This window comes from Nyctereutes procyonoides, unplaced genomic scaffold (assembly GCF_905146905.1).
Source record: "Nyctereutes procyonoides isolate TBG_1078 unplaced genomic scaffold, NYPRO_anot_genome, whole genome shotgun sequence".
Taxonomy (NCBI): Eukaryota; Metazoa; Chordata; class Mammalia; order Carnivora; family Canidae; genus Nyctereutes; species Nyctereutes procyonoides.
The window spans coordinates 19,889,220-19,907,245 of record NW_026575142.1 but is presented as its reverse complement, the minus strand read 5'-3'; the positions used below and the strand labels follow the sequence as shown (position 1 = coordinate 19,907,245).

General features: G+C 35.7%; 1 protein-coding gene across 3 annotated transcripts in view; it reads right to left on the bottom strand.

Annotated features, from left to right (window-relative positions):
- The window catches only part of SCN9A (sodium voltage-gated channel alpha subunit 9), a 90,137-nt gene that overhangs the window by 26,510 nt on the left and 45,601 nt on the right, over nt 1–18,026 (bottom strand). For all 3 annotated transcript variants that reach the window (XM_055308073.1, XM_055308074.1, XM_055308075.1), the window contains exon 17: nt 6,147–6,267. In XM_055308073.1, coding sequence (XP_055164048.1) covers nt 6,147–6,267 — 121 coding nt within the window. The remainder of the gene's footprint in view (nt 1–6,146; nt 6,268–18,026) is intronic.

Below are 18,026 nucleotides of genomic sequence, written 5' to 3'. Positions count from 1 at the left end.
TCTCCATTTATTATCTTTTAATCTTTTATATACTTAGCTATGTACATAGTTTTCTCTCGTCTGGGGACTTAATTTTTGTTTTGGCTAGGCAGATAGAGAAATAAATGACTAACTGGATAAGGCGACTAAAATCACAAATATAAAGGTGTTATATTGATAGCACAGAAAACCTCACCCAGCTCATTTGTTAAGAGACCAGAAGAGGCTTTGTGAAGATCTGACACCTGAATTGAGTCAAAATACTAGCCAAAAAGAGTATGGGTGGAATTCCAGGCCAAGAGGGAGCAAAATGTATTATGCATAGGAATTATAAGCAGTTCAGAATTGTGATGAAAGCAAAGTGTGGAGGCATAGGTGAGAAATTAGGTTAGAGAAGTTGGTTAGATTATGGAAAGGATTTTCTTCCACATAAAGGAGTTTGGTCTATATTCTATAAACGTTGGGGAGTAAGTGAATGGTTGTAAGCAGAGAATGATATAGGAACATTACACCTATATTTATGTCTCCAACAGTTGAATGGAGGATAAGTTGGAAGAGGAGAAAAAAAGGAGGGGAAGACGCAAAAAACCATTTAGGGTTCTTGTTCAGTAGCCTTAATAAGGCTGGATAGGTCATGGCAACTCTAGTTAGGAATTAGAGCAGTAATAGATTCAAGACATGTTTGGCAGGTAAAATCAGCAGGATTTAGTTATGCAGTATAAGAGAATAGGAGGATCTCAGAACAGATGGATGAACGTCAGCAATGAAATGAAGAACACAGGTGCAGGGCTACTTGGCAGGTAACGAGTTTGAGATGCTGTAGGACTTCCAAATACAAGTGTCCTGTAGTTATTTGGAGGTCTGAATCTGAAGCTCAGGGGGAAAGTCTGGGCTAGAAAAGGAGAATTTTTGAGGTCACACATATAAAAATCTATTTAGGGCCAAGAAAAGGCCATATCTAGAGCATTCTAAAACAGTAATATTAAGGAACAGAATGCAATGACATGCTGGAGCCAGCTCACATAAGTTTTGATAACTCATTGTTAAAATGGCAGGCATTTTTGCAAGCCTGTTGTTAAATGCAGCAATTATCAAAAGTTAAATTATATGAACTTAAAATTATAACTTACTTTTGAAAAGACTCAATCTTAAAAACATATCCCTTTCAAATCATTTTACCTTTATCTATACTCTTGAGTACATTTCTGTCTTCTATTTGAGTCAAGGGAAATTTGTCATACTATAAAAATAAAGTGGCAATTTGAAAGTACAAAATGCTATTGAACTACTGGCATCTCTTCATTTGGTAGCATCTCCACATTTGGTGAACTCACATCAGTAGTTTGAAATAAGCCATGGTGGGGATCTTTACACTACAAAAGTCATCAAATGCTATAAACCAGGGTTTGCTGATTTTCTAGAGTAAACTTAACAAGTAATGCAGGAAATGTTGATAAAATATATAAAACAGTAAAGGTGTTGGGCATCCCTGGTGGCGCAGCGGTTTAGCGCTGCCTGCAGCCCAGGGTGTGATCCTGGAGACCCAGGATCGAGTCCCACGTCGGGCTCCCTGCGGGGAGCCTGCTTCTCCCTCTGCCTGTGTCTCTGCCTCTCTCTCTGTGTATCTCTCATGAATAAATAAATAAATCTTAAAAACAAAAAACAGTAAAGGTGTCATATTTATAGCCATGACACTGGGAATAGCACTAAAAATTGAGGAAATATTCTTTCCTTATTCAAATTCTATTATCTAAGATTTGCAAACATCATTGATGAATGAGTGAAGTTCTGACATACAGTTTCTTTGTCTCACTGTTAGCTTACTGATTAACATAAATGAAATAACCAACCAACCTTCAGGTGAAAACTATACTTGTTCATCAACTGCAATCATTGGTTATCTACACAACCAAAACTTTGGTAAAATTTAACAACAGCATTCTATGATTACCAATGAGCTTTAGGGCATGTACAATAAGGAATGTTGCTCATGTTATTTGTAAATCATGTGCTACATATCCTTTATATCAGTAGATTTAAAATAAACTGATAAATGTATGCATACTTTCTTTTTCTTGGAGAATTGTTTGTTAAACATTCACCTGAACACCACTAGGACAGATGGAATTAGAGAAAACCCTGAAGGAGAAGGAGACAGAGCAGAAGTGGAAGAGACATACATGTAAGGGGCTGCAGCAAAAAAGTCAGGGAGTAAAAAGTTTCATAAAGGGCTGATGAACAGAACCATAACCAAGAAAGACCCAAAAAGATAATGACTGAGATTTCAAAAATTAAAGTTGATTTTAAAAAACAACCACACTTATTTTGAAGAAAAGGAAGAATTGAAAAAGGAGGAACTACAATTAATTGATCTTTAAAAAATTTTTCCTTTCAGAACCATTGTGTACTGTTGGTGGTAATGTAAATTGGCACAGCCCTTGTAGAAAACAGTATGGAGGTTCCTCAAAAAGTTAAAAATAAATGCCATATGATTCAGTAATTCCACTACTGGGTACTTACCCAAAGAAAACAAAAATACTAATTTGAAAAGATACATGCATCCCTATGTTTATTTCAGCATTATTTATAATATCTAAGTCCATCAATAGACGAATAGATAAAGAATATATATATATATATACCATGAGTTCCCACTCAATCATAAAAAAGAATGAGATCTTCCCATTTGTGACACTAAGGTAGAAGAATTTATCTGCCTCAAGTATAATTAGCAGAGGAGAAATTTTCCCTTTAAGATTTTACTATCTGAGATTTATTTATGTCACTTAAAATTGAAGAGAAATATTATTCAAAAGATTGAGACAAGAAAACAGATAATATATTCTAATTAGAAAAGTAAACTTTTTATCTGAGATGAAGGTTGATAAATATTGCCCTCAGGATTTATCACACCTCAGAGAGTTTCTCACCCTTATTTGGAGGCAGGAGTGTTCGACTGCCTGTCTGGCTTTTATGCAAAGGCATATCCTGAGAGATTTCCAGCTGGTTAGCAATGTTATCACACATTCTTTTTTAAAAGGACTATTAATTAAATGTAAACATAACAGAGAACCTCTCAAACATTTTAATGGGTCCCCTTGGGTAAATGCTATTTCTTTTGGGTGGTTTCATTAATTTGTTCTCGTGATACATTTCATAAAGTCTATACTGGGTTTCATCATGTTAAGCCAGTGCTCCCCCCACCACCGCCCCAAACAAAAAAACTAACTTCCATCGACCTCTTCCAAGAAAGATTACCTATTAATAAAAATATAATAGTATAATCATATAATTAATGTAAAAATTGATTAGGAAAATGGGGCTTTTTTAACACTTCTTAAAACATTCTAAATTCTCTAAAGTATTTCATCCATATTTTCTTTAAAAAAAGGATAAAAGTACGAGTGAGTTGTTATTGTGTTCTTAAAGTTAGAATTAGTTATTAGTTATTTTATAGGAAGTTGAATTCAGAACATTTTAGGAGCAAGTTGAGTTGGTTCCTTCTACCAAATTAACAGAAAATACATTATTTTATGGAAAAGAGGGTATCCTTCTCTTTTTAAAAATTTTATTTATTTATTCATGAGAGACACAGAGAGAGAGGCAGAGACACAGGCAGAAGAAGGAGAAGCAGATTCCCCACAGGGACCCTGAAGGGGGACTCAATCCCAGGACCCTGCGATCATGACCTGGGCCAAAGGCAGACACTTCACCACTGAGCGACACCGGTACTCCTGGAAAAGAGTATCCTTCTCATATCCTATTCCTGATTTTGTAGTATACTAACTGTATAATCCGAAAAGAGTATAATGTAAAACCAAGCAGAATCAAAAAGTCCTGTCATGTCAGGTTGCCATCACATGCAGAAGTAAGGTTAGTGAAGAACAGTGGCAGATCTAGAGAAGGAGCTGGGAATCTTGAATTATGAAGCTAGTGGAACAGAACTAAGGAAAGGCCTGGCATAAGAGGGAGGAGAAAAAGATGAAGAGGAATATGATGAAAGCAACTGTATATATTTTAGGTATATAAATTGATAATTTGATATTAAGTATACATTATAAAATAATCATCACAATCAAGCTAATTAACATAGCCATCTTCTCACCAATTTCTTCCCTGTATGTGTGGTGAGAACAGTTGAGATCTATCCTCTTAGGAGATCTCAAGAATACAATGCAGTATAGTTACGTATAGTCCCATTGGCGCACAAGAGCTCTCCAGAATGTATTTACCTTGTATAACTGAAATCTTGGCCCTTAGTAAATTTTCAGTGGTCAAGACTAAACACATCTGAAAATGTGTTTCTGTAATATCTCCTATACACTAGACTCAATTTAGATGTTATGCATAACTTTAAAGAAATCACATAAATTTTCTCATTAGTTCTTTGTAGGACTAAAATAAACTTTTTATGTAGTTTAATGTTAATAAGATAGTTCTTACAGACTGAAATAGCTTAGCATTAATACTTTCTGCAGAAGGTTTAAGCTTTTCCAAAGCCTCTAATTTGAAGCCCTAATCTGCTTGGTAAACCCAACTTCTCTCTAGTTATCCTAGAGTTTTAAGTTAGAGTCATTCATAAAATGGGTGGAGAAAATCTTGGTAGCATCTGTACAAATTTAATGGTGCTTATTAATTTATTGAGAAATAGGCAACACCTGATGAAATTCTTAAGTATCTTTAATACAAACACTTCTAAAGGAAACTCTGTGTGTTTTGCTCCATGGTACTGATTTCAGCAAACAAAATTTCTATCAATTGGGTGTCATACTTGTTTGCTTCTCAAATAAAATAGAATTTAGCCTGTATTGAAGGAAAATTCATGAACCCATTGTAGTTCAAAGATATCTTTATTTGATAGCATTTTGTTTACTGCATGAGTGCTAGAGGAGGCTGGTTGAGAAAAATCACTGAGGATGAACGCAAGTCTGACTTCTACAAAAAAAAACTGATGCTGAGAGTAATGGATAGTAAGTTACTAGCATCAGCACTATGCTATCATAGCTTCTCTACAGAATTATTAACAACATATTTTTAAAAATAAAGAAAGGAAAGAATGATGTTAGTAAGAACTGTGGTAATTAGGGACACCTAGATGGCTCAGCAGTTAAGCTCTGCTTTTGACTCAGGGTGTGATCCTGGAGTTCAGGTACCAAGTCCAACACTGAGCTCTCTGAGGGGAGCCTGGTTCTCCCTCTGCCTATGTCTCTGCCTCTCTGCCTCTCTCTCTCTCTCTCTCTCTCTGTCTCTCATGAATAAATAAATAAAATCTTAAAAAAAAAGAACTGTGGTAATTAATTTGTACTATCTCATTTAATCTCCTGGATACCCCTACGATTTAGATGTGGTTGTTATGCCTATTTTACAGATGAGGCATCTGAGATAAAAGATTTAAAACTGTGCTCAAGGTCTCAGAGAGTTAGCAGTAGCCCAAGTAGAACTCACATATATCAGGCTCCAAAGCTTGTTACCTACACTATCGTATTATCCTGCAACTCTAGTATAGGTTTGTGTTTTTACTTGAATGACACCATATTTGAAAATACTATACATTTCCATAGGTCAAGTTCAAAGTCCCTGAAACATTCCAGGAGTAGTAAGTTCAGTAAGTCAGGAAGTGAAAAGGAATCAAAGGAGGTACTGTTGGAAAAGAATAGACTGAAGTGCAAAGGGCTTTACATGCTATGTTAAGGACTTTGGGTTTTATCCTGTAGACCAGTGGTTCTCAGCTTCTAGTGTGCATCAGAATTCCTTGGAGGACGTAAGCCCTGTCCCCAGAGTTTCTGAGCAACTTGTGATTTCTGTGATGAACATGGGGCTAGAAAGGAAGAGGTCAGGGCTGACTCAAAGTCTTTAGCTTGAGAGGGAGGATAGATCATGATGTCACTAAATGAGATAAAGACCAGAAGAAGCTACAGATTTTATGGGGGAGAACTCACTAAAGTTTGTTTTGAACTTCTTATACTTAGCATGTTTAAAGGCAACCAGCAGAGATGACCAGTGGGGAATTGTAAGCATATCTAAAAATCAAACGTGAGATCTGGGGTAAAGATAATGATTTAAGAATCAACACAGAAATAGACTTTTGGGCTACAGACATGGATAGAAGATAGAACCCCAAATATCAATAAATGCATGGCTAACCAATGCTTTGATTTTTCTCTTACCATCTGTAAAACAGGCCTCTGGCTCATCTGAATTTATAGGTTCAGCCTCTGCTTCTTCTCCTTCTCCTGGCAGAGGGTTATCAACTGTGCTGCACTCAGAGGAACTCGACCGGTTCAATCTCTAAAAAGAAATTGGCCACCCCCCCAGACAGTTCATTTAGTTCATTCAAATCTTATATTTAAGCCACATTTAATAATCAAAGTCATGCAAAGTGTTATGAAAAAAGATCAACAGTATGATGGCCATAAAAACGTATAAACACATATCGAGGTCGAGTAACCTTACAATACATCTATGCTTGATCTTTCTATCTACACATCCTGTGAAAAATAAATTTTATTATTTTTAGTATGCTAACAAGTAAGTATTTAGAATTAGCATAAAGTATATTTTTACAAACTATAACATTTGCAAAGTACTGGTCACATTTTCATTTTTTATGTTTAATATAAATTTGTGTACACCAATAATTATTATATTCAGACAACCAAGACCACAGTAGAAATGATACAAGTGCCAAACTGCCAATGCCTGATAATTGACAGATCATATCCTGACAGTTGGCAGAAGAACTTGTTGATACTTAAAATTTTAAAAAGAAAGAAACTAGTGTAAAATTAAATTCAAACATATTTCTTCTATTATCTCTTGGATTTAAGAATATGTACCAGGATGATATAGATAGAAGGCTTTTCATCAAGATAAAATAATGTCAAATATTATATTGGAATCAAAATGCCAAAGACCATGGTAATTATTTCATCCAACACCACCCATTTTAGTATAAGGTTTCAGGATATAGTTGAAAAGATCAGAAAGTATTATTTATACTGTCAAAAAGATAGTGGCTACCAAAGTAAGCACCACATGCAAACTCTGAAACGAAGATTCAATGAAATTAAACATGGCAGACTCACACATGACAGGAATGAATTCATTGTCATTATGATCATACAGTTGATCATAACACAAGTTCTTCCCGCCCAGAAATTTATGATCAAACATGATGTTTACAAACGTACACATACACAAAGTTTTAGAAAAAATACATACAGCAATTGTAGCAAAACTCTGTCAATTTTTCCTAATTTTGCTTTATAAGGGGTAGAGCAGGACATCAATGGAAGAGTTCATTTTTCATTCTCATTTGCTAAACGACATGTGAATATTGAAAACTACTAGTTATTTCAGCACATGCTCCCCTTATTAAGATTACAGCTTTACTAATTTTGTAAAGAATAGTTCAACAAATACAAGGGCTAAAAGTGAGGAAATACTCATTTCCATTAAATGGATTCCTTAATCTATTAATTTGCATTAATATCATAGGCCTAATCCAAAATACTAATTTTTAGAGATTTACTGGGAAACTAAAAGTGTTTTTTATGGTTACCACATTCTCAGTGCTATTATTATCACACATTATTCAACATCAGTAAAAAAGGCATTGATACAGTATTGTACATATGGAATGATATAAGTAAAGTTGTTTTTATAGTGAGAGTAAAGAATTATGAATACTTTAATACTTATAAGCTATTGGTATATAAAGGCATTCTTCCCACCAGGGCAAACTGTTTTATAATAGTATCAGTTAGGAAATTTCATTTAAAAAGCAGACTTAAATTGATTGAAGTGAATCACTGAATTGATCTAAAATGACTTTAAAATAAATAGAAATTAATAATAAGACAATATATTTAAGGTTTTAAAATATACATTACTCCAAGAAATAATGGGAAATGTATAATTACTAATATGCTCTACTGTGCCAATTACCAAAAAACTAGTTTTAAGTATGATATCTAAAAGACTACAATTATTTGATGCCCTCCATTCTGGACTTCTCAGCTATCTATGGACTTTCACCAGGGAACTGAAAGACAAGGTACTATGATTCTATGGAGATGAGACCAAGTCCTTCAAACCTGAAAAATGGATTTTTGCCCTGGATTTTGAGGCAAAGCTGTGGAAGAAACAGCTAACAGAAAGAATGCAAAGCACTTTCCTGCTATTAGCCAAAATATTGACAACTAGCAAACAGTTCTCATGGTTTTCTCTAAGGTGGTAACAATTTTTAAATAAAATGATTCTAATTTGTAGAATGACTCCTCAGTCTAAATTAATGAAAACATCTTGAATCTCAGTATTTGGCTTTCTCACCGAGCATTAACAAAGAAGATATGCCAAGTTAATTTATAAGCAAATAAAATTAAGATGATTTTATAAACTATATCTTGTCATTTCTGAAACTTTTTAAAAATAGATTTTATGGCAAATTTTTTTTTGTCAATTCAATTCAGAGTTTGGCTCAAATTCTTTATCATAAATGACAGTTTTTCAAGACTATTCCTCATCAGAACAGATATTACCAAAATATTTGATATGAACTATAGTTTGTATCATAAGCCAAATTGCTATGGCTTTTTAGAAATTCAAGTTTAAAATGCTTTTAGGAATTCTATGTTTTCCTGGGAATGCATAAAGTATTCACAAAGTAGCTATTTTAATATTGTATATAATATTAAACATTTATGTGCATGTCCTAGTGAGGTAGACAGTTTAGTTCTAATCTATTCAGTCTTTAAATTTAATATTTACTGAAGTGGAAGTTTCTTTAACAGAGTCCAAAAGGATGCCTTTAAATAGAAAGGCTAACATCTATAACAAAAACTTTCTCTTGAAGAGAAATGCATTTTATTCTCATAGCTGGTGTTGCTATAGTAACTACTGAATTTTCTTATTTTCTTGTTTAGTACACAGAGAAGATCATGCCAATCATTTGAATCATTTTACATAATTAATTATATGATTATTTTCATATCTACAAACTCAATCACTTGTAATTATTTTCCTTTCTTGTAATATTGGGAATAGAAGAATTATTATATTACACCAAGACTGTTGAAATAAATACTTTAGTATAAAAAATGTCCCTTTCAATATTATAAATAGGCTATTTTGTGTGAATTTTATTTTTAATAAACAGTTAAGTATACTTTTCATCTATTACTTTTTTCCATGTCAATAAGGATAATTTTTTTTACCTTTGACAGCCTACATATATGCACTGTATAAATATATAGGATCATAGATGTAGATTCATTAGCATTAGGAACAGCAATATGCTATAGACAGTATTCTCGCTTTTTTATTGAATAATATGGTGTTGTTTTTAGGTACTTTCTAAAATTTTGTCTTTCTTTCCTTTAAAATCTATATACTCAATTCAAAAATTTTAAATTAACAATAATATATGATAAAAAACAAAAGTCCTTTCTACTCTCTCCCTGATTCTATTACCTTGAGGTACCTACTACACACACACACACACACACACACACACACACACACATCTTCCCATATTTTTCAGTGTGTATTCATAAAATACTGAAGTAGTTCCGAAACATTCTAATCTTGATTGTAAACTACTATAGCTATCTAAGAAGCCCCTTTCAATTATTGAAAATATGATCAGGTTAAGATGGCAGAGTCATAGGATCCTACACTTGCCTTATCCCTTAAATGCAGCTAGACAGATATCAAATCATTCTGAAGACCCAGGAAATTGATCTGAGGACTGAGAGAACAAACTGCACAACTAGAAGTAGAGGAGACCACATTGTGGAAAGTAGGAGGTGTGGAGATGTGACTTAGGAGAGAGAAGGATCACGGGTGCTACAAAGGGGAGGTTGCTGATCATGGAGAGTGGAGAGAAAGAGAGAGAGAGAGCAGTGCACAGGAGACCATACAAGAAAAACACTTCTTCAAAACCAGTGACTGGGAAAATAAGAGGTGTTGATCATCTTGAGTTTTTACAACTAGAGTTTTAGAAGTCCACAATGTGGTCAGTGTGGAGCTCAGCAGGTGCAGTGGTGCTCCTGTGGATGAGGAGGAGAGACCCTGGAGCACATGGTATCCTGAGCATCCCCTGGGATGCACCAGGAGAGACAGTTTCCCCCTCTTGGTGTGCATCTGGGGGAGGAGGCATTACCTCTCAGGGGAAAAAAAGGCTGTCGGGTGTCATTGTGCTCCCATTCCTTAGCATAGGGGCAGAGATACCTGCTGAGGGTAGCTAACCTGGATGCTGGCTTTTTGTTGTGCTTTACTCTAAACTCCAATCTCCTGTGTGTCTGTGTGACTGCCCTCTGGGACAAACTGGCACCAGCTCGAGGATGGTGAGACCCTCAGAGGACCAGTGCAGTGCTGTGCTACACCACATCCCTAGTCTGCAGTTCTGAAACTCAGCCAACATGCCTGAAATAAAACACAGGTGTGTTTGCATTGCTGAGAGGAAAGATAGCCTGGATACAGACAAGGTGGAGGCAAGGATCTAGGGAAGCCTAGGACACACGAGGGGAGATTGTTCACTCTTTTGTGAGGGCTTCCTGAGCAGCAGTGGGCCTGAATTCCTCTCTGCAGGATGAAGGAGAGGGCTGGCACCATTTTTCGCTCCTGCCCATAAGCTCGCACTGACTTCAGTAAGTATAACAGCACCAACAGTGGAGGCCTGAACCACTTACACCAGCCCCTGCCCTCCTGTGCTCTTCAGGTGCTTCTTTACTAGGGTAAGTGTGCCTGAGAACCAGAGCAATGGGCCCCTCTCCCAGAAGACCAGCACAAACCCCTGCATGCACCAAGTCTACTGATCGTAGAGTGCCGCAAGGCTTCCGCTCTAGTAGAAAGAGGATCTGGCCTCTTTTAACAAGCAGAACAGAGCATATCAAGTTAAGACTTGCCACACACTCAACAAGGTGCAAACACTCCTTACTGCAGGCATGAAGCAACTCTGCAGAGGACTGATCTGAGGAAAGAATAGCCAAAACACAGTAGCAGAGTGTACATAGCATACAACAGAAATACTTCCTGAAGTGCCAGGTCCTGGACAGTATATGACCTTTTTTTCATAAAGCTATAATTCTCAGGAGCAGGAAACATCACAGGCTTTCCTAACACACAGGGGAAGACAGAGCTCTAGACAAAATGCCAAGATGGAGGAATTCATCCCAAAAGAAAGAACAAGCAAAGGTCACAGCCAGGTATCTAATTGAAACAGATATAAGTAATATGCCTGATATAGATTTTAAAACAACAATCATGAAGATACTAGCTGGACTTGAGAAAAGCATAGTAGACATCAGAGAATCTCTTACTGCAGAAAACAGACCTAAACACTAGTTAGACCAGAAAAAAAAATGCTATAAATGAGGAGCAAACCAGATGTAATGACCACAAGGATAGAAAAAGCAGAGGAACAAATAAGTGATATAGAAAATAAACTTATGGCCTTAGGGAACTCAGTGACTCCATAAAGCATAAAAATATTCATATCAAAGGAGTCCCAGAAGAAAAGGAGGAAAAGGGGATAAGGTTTATTTGAGCAAATTACAGCTGAAAACTGCCTTAGTCTGGGGAAGAAAATGGTCATCAAATGCAGGAGGCACAAAGAACTCCCATCAAAATATACAAAAGCAGGCCAACACCAAGACATAGTAAAATTTGCAAATACAGAGCTAAGGAAAAAATTCTAAAAGCAGCAATAGAAAAAAAAAATCCCTAACTTATAAGAGAAGACAAATTAGGTTAACAGCAGGCCTATCCACAGAAACTTGATAGGTCAGAAGAGAGTGGAATGATATATTCAACATACTGAATGGGAAAAATATGCAGCAAGAATACTTTATTCAGCAAGGCTATTATTCAGAATAGAAGGAGAAATAGTTTCTCAGACAAACAAAAACTAAAGAAATTCATGACCACTAAATCAGCCCTACAAGAAATATTAAAGGGGACCCTTTGAGTGGGAAAGAAAGACCAAAACTGACAAAGACTAGAAAGGAACAGAGAAAATCTCAAGAAACAACAACAGGTAATACAATGGCACTAAATTCACATATATCTATATTCACTCTAAATGTAAATGGGTTAAATGTTCCAATCAAAAAACATAGGGCATCGGAATGGATAGAAAAAAAAAGACCCATCTACATGCTGCCTACAAGAGATTCATTTTAGAACTAAAGAGACCTGCAGATTGAAAGTGAGAGGATGCAGAATGACTCATCACGCTAATAGATGTCAAAAGAAAGCCAAGTAGCCATACATATATCAGACAAACTAGATTTTAAACCAAAGTCTGTAACAAGAGATGAAGAAGGGCATAGTATCAGAATAAAGCAGTCTATTAAGCAGTCTATCCACCAAGAAGATCTAACAACTGTAAAATTTAGGCTCCCAACTTGGGAGCACCCAAATATATAAAACAATTAATAATAAACGTAAATTAACTCATTAATAATATGATAATAGTAGGGGACTTTAAGACTCAACTCATAGCAATGGACAGATCATCTAAGCAGAAATCAGTAAGGAAACAATGGCTTTGAATGACACACTGGACCATATGGACTTAACAGATATATTTAGTACATTTCATCTTAAAGCAGCAGAATACCACATTCTTTTTGAGTGCATATGGAACATCCTCCAGAACAGATCAAATACTGGGTCACAAATAAGACCTATAGAAGTACAAAATGACTGAGATCATAGTATGCATGTTTTCAGACTAAAATGCTATGAAACTGAAGTCAACCACAAGAAAAATTTGGAAAGACCACAAAACATGGAGGTTAAAGGACATCCTACTAAAGAATGAATGAATCAACCAAGAAATTAAAGAAGAAATTAAAAAATACATGGAAGCAAATGAAAATGACAACATTTGTCATTTTCCAAAATCCCTGGGAAGAAGCAAAAGCAGTCTGAAGAGGAAAATATACAGCAATACAGGCCCAACTGAAGAAGCAAGAAAAGTCTCATATACACAACCAAACCTTATACCTAAAGGAGCTTGAAAAGGGAATCTGACCAAACATTTAAAGAATAATTAATATCTATTCTTCTCAAACTGTTCCAAAAAGTAGAAATGGAAGGAAAACTTCCAAACTCATTCTAAGAGGCCAGCCAGCATTACTTTGATTCTAAAACCAGGCAAGGAGCCCACTAAAAAGGAGAATTACAAGTCAATATCCCTGATGAACAAATGTATGCAAAAATTCTCAACAAGATACTAGCAAATTGAATCCAACATGACATAAAAAGAATAATTCACACAATCAGATGGGATTTATTCCTGGGCTGCAAGGATGATTCAATATTATAAATCAATCAGTATGATATACCACATTAATAAAAGGAGGATAATAACCATATGATCCTTTCAGTAGATGCAGAAAAAAGCATTTGACAAAGTACAACATCCATTCTTGATAAAAACCTTCAATAGAGTAGGGATAAAGGGAACATACCTCAACATCATAAGGCCTTATTATGAAAGACTCACAGATAATATTATCCTCAATGGGGAAAAACAGAGCTATGGGCAGGGAGAAGACAGGTATTTCTACTCTCACCATTGTTATCTAACATAGTGCTGGAAGTCCTAGCCCTAATAATCAGATAATAAAAAGAAGCAAAAGAAGTCAAAATTTCACTATTCACAGATGACATGACACTCTATGTAGAAAATCCTAAAGACTTCACCAAAAAAGTTGCTAGAATTGATATATATAAATTCAGTAAAGTCACAGTATATAAAATCAAAGTACAGAAATCTGTAACATTTCTCTACACCTATAGTGAAGCAGCAGAAAGAGAAATCAAGGAATCCATCCCATTTACAGCTGTACCAAGACTGTATGATACCTTGGAATAAACCTAACCAAAATGATAAAAGATCTGTACTCTGAAAACTATACAACACTGATGAAACAAATTGAAGAGGACACAACCAAATGGAAAATATTCTATGATCATGGATTAGAAGAACAAATGTTAAATGTCTATGCTACCCAAAGCAATCTATACATTTAATGCAATTCCCATCAAAACACCACCAGCATTTTTCAATAGAACTAGAAAGAACAATCTTTAAATTTATATAGAACCGTAAAAGATCCCAAACAGCCTAAGTGATCTTGAAAAAGCAAAGCAAAGCTGGAAACATCACAATTCTGGACTTCAAGCTATTTACAAGGCTCTAGTCATCAAGATGGTATGGTACTGACACAAAAAAAGACACATAGATCAATGGAACAGAAGAGAAAACCCTGAAGTGGACAGAAAACTATATGGTCAACTATTCCTTGACAGAGCAGGAAAGAATATCCAGTGGAGAACAGTCTCTTCAACACATGGTGTTGGGAAAACTGAACAGCAACATGTAGAAGAATGAAACTGCACCGCTTTCTTACACAATACACAAAAATAAAATAAAAATGATGACAGAATCTAAATGTGAGATAGGAAACCATCAAAATAATTGAGGAGAACACAGGCAGCAGCCTCTCAGACTTCGGCCATGGCAACTTCTTACTAGACACTTCTCCAGGGACAAGGGAAACAAAAGCAAAAATGAACTATTGGTACTTCCTCGAGATAAAAAGCTTCTGCACAGTGAAGGAAACAATCAATAGACCTATAAGGAAACTTATGGAATGGGAAGAGATATTTGCAAATGACATATCTGATAAAGGGTTAGTATCCAAAAGCTATAAAGAACTTATCAAACTTGACACCCCGAAACCAAATAATCCAGTTAAGAAGTAGGCAGAAGACATGATTAGACATTTTTCTAAAGAAGACATCCAGATGGCTAACAGACCCTTGGAAAGAAGCTCAACATCTCTCATCATCAGGGCAATACAAATCAAAACTACAATGAGATATCACCTCACACCTGTCAGAATGGCTAAAACTAACAACACACAAAACAGCAGATATTGGGAAGCATGTGGCAAAGGAGGAACCTTTCTATAGTATTGGTGGGAATGCAAACCAGTGCAGCCACTCTGGAAAACAGTATGGAAGTTCCTCAGAAACTGAAAAATAGAACTACCCTATGACCCAGCAATTGTGCTGCTAGGTATTTTACCCAAAGGATACAAAATACTGTTTTGAAGGAACCCATGCATTGTGATGTTTATATCAGATATTATCAACAATAGCCAAGTCATAGAAAGAGCCCAAATTTCCATTGCCTGAAGAATGGATAAAGATGATGTGGTATACACACAATGGAATATTACTCAGGCATCAAAAGAATGAAATCTTGCCACTTGCAGAGACATGGATAGAGCTAGTGTATTATGCTAAATGAAACGTCAGAGAAAGACAAATACCATTACAATTTCACTCATACGTGGAATTTAAGAAATAAAACAGATGAACATGGCAGTAAGAAAAAGAAAAGAAGAGAGGGAGACAAACCAAAAGAGATTCTTAACTATAAAGGACAAACAGAGGGTTATTTGAGTGGAGGTGGATGGAGGATGGGGTAGTTGGGTGATGGGATTAAGGAGGGCACTTGTGATGAGCACTGGGTTTTATATGTAAGTAATGAATCACTGAATTCAACTGTGAAACTAATATTACACTATATGTTAACTATCTAGAATTTAAATAAAAACCTGTAAATTTAAAAATATGATCAAATTAAATGCTTTTAAAAATTCTTCATGGTTCTTCTTTTAAGTCCCTAGAAGGTGTGTTTTCTAAAACGATGAATATGAGTAGAGACTGTTTAATGTAAGTATCATATGAGAAACTGTCCTAAGGAGGTAAATTTATTACTGACATATCCCCAAATAGGCATTCACATCATAAAGCTATTCCATGCTAGTATGGATGGTGGTTAATGCTAGTTGGTCATTTCTTATTTCAAAAAATATGAAATACAATTGTTTGATAATTTGATAATGGGGCACTCAAAAGCCAAAAAAAAAAAAAAACCATCAAACCTACAGCAGCATTATAGAAGACATCTTATTCAAAGAGGATAATTGTGGGGAAAACGTTCTAAAGATGTTAAGTTTGAAGTACATATTATAACACTGCTTGCTACATATAACAAAACATATTCTTTGAGGATCAGAGCCTGGAACAGTTATCTCACCTGAGCATCAAAACAAAGAAACACAGAGGACAGCAAGAAGTTGAGAGAAGCAAATCAAAGGGAAGGAATGGGCATATAAGGACAGAAAAATTATGGGAGACATTAGTGATAAACTAAGCTCTATTGTATGTCATGAAGCTTAAGAATTCTTTTCATTAGTTTCAAATCAATATCACCCATCTTTTAATTTTACAGTCTGATTTTACAATTGGTATTCATAATGAGGGCTCTCAATCATTAAAGGGTTGTAAAATGATAAAGTTCAGAGTATAGGATCAAAGGACCTTTAGAGAAGAATTCCACAAATAGCTACCACACTTTATGTAAGAGGCCAATGTTTTCCAAGTTACCATTCTGTTATGGGATAGCTTCAATTTTAAATATTCTTTTTCTGGTATAGAACCAAAATATGCTTTCCTCTCCCTGGCAATTGTTAGGGCCATTTTTGCCCTCTGAAGAAATGGGAATATTATCTTCCTATAGCTTTTCTAAAATTGGAGATTACCTATGGTATTACCATTTGTGTTTTTCATCTTCAGTGTACTGATATTTAGTTTCTTTACATGACTTAGCATTCTGGGCCCCTTAAGTCTCTATGATCCTTTTCTCATCTCTCTGAAATTCTGGTCTCTCTCCTTATTCTGTTTAAATAGTAATGCCAGTTAAAAAGTACTGAAGATAGGGGACACCTGAGTGGCTCAGTGGTTGAGCATCTATCTTTGGCTCAAGGTGTGATCCTGAGGTCCTGGGACTGAGTCTCACATCAGGGTCCCTGCAGGGAGCCTGCTTCCCCCCTATGCCTATATCTCTGCCTCTCTCTGTGTCTCTCATGAATAAATAAATAGTCTTTTTTAAAAAAAAAAACACTGAGGATATCCTGAAGAGTCAACAGTATTTTCCTTCTGTTATCTAGATTTTCATTTTACTTCTGCTTAAATAATTAGAAAGTTTTAACTACCAGTTACAATAAACTCTTGATTCACATTATAATCATGGGCAACTAAAGCCCCAGCACGTTTTCAGAGACAGGGCAAAAAGATGAAAGTTTTCCTTTCCTACTGTTCTTAATGACTGCTAGAGAAACAGCTTGTAGAGAACAGCTGCTTGTTCCCCAGGAAATCCACTCAAGAATTCTGTTGTAGGGTCAACGTGATATAGTTTCAGATGATGGAGAAATAATGGGGTCAAATCTCAGGCACCACCATGGAAATTAAAAATAAAGCAAATGATTTCAGTGAGAGTTCTTACTCTTCCCCAGAATCTTCTACCTAGGGCACTTCCTATCCAATAACATGACAACTTATAAGCCTAGAAGGTTAAGATCTTGCATAGAAAAACAAATAAGAATAAAAAAAAATTGGCCATACAAGAAGATTGGCCTGGTTACAGATGTCTCGGCTAGATCCTGCAGTGTCCTCTTGGACCTCCTAAAGGCAAGGGCATTCATGGATAATGCCTTGCCATGTGATCCACCAGCCATATTGAAGGGCTCTGTGTAGTAACACAGAACTCCTATCAGCAGAGAATAGATGTTTAAGTAGCTGGAATGCAGTGGGTCAAATCAGAGAGAATATCTCAAACACTTTAGGAACAAGCACTTGAACAGTTCTACTACGAGGCCCACCAGAAGTGGGTAAATAAGGATTGGAACACAGGCAAACAGGACAGCAAAATGTGAGGGACAAGTGCAGACTCTAAGACTCAAGCTCATCCGTTACTTAGAACTAAAAAAAAAGAAAAGAAAAGAAAAGAAAAAAGAATAACAAATAAGAAATAGACTACTTGTACATTTACGCTATCCCCTAAAACCATGCAAAAAGAGGCAAGGGCAAAGAAAGACACATTACCTATACCTGTATGCATACTATTGTGTATGGATGCGCCTTTATTCAGATTCTAGGGGGAGGAAATTTACTACATTTTG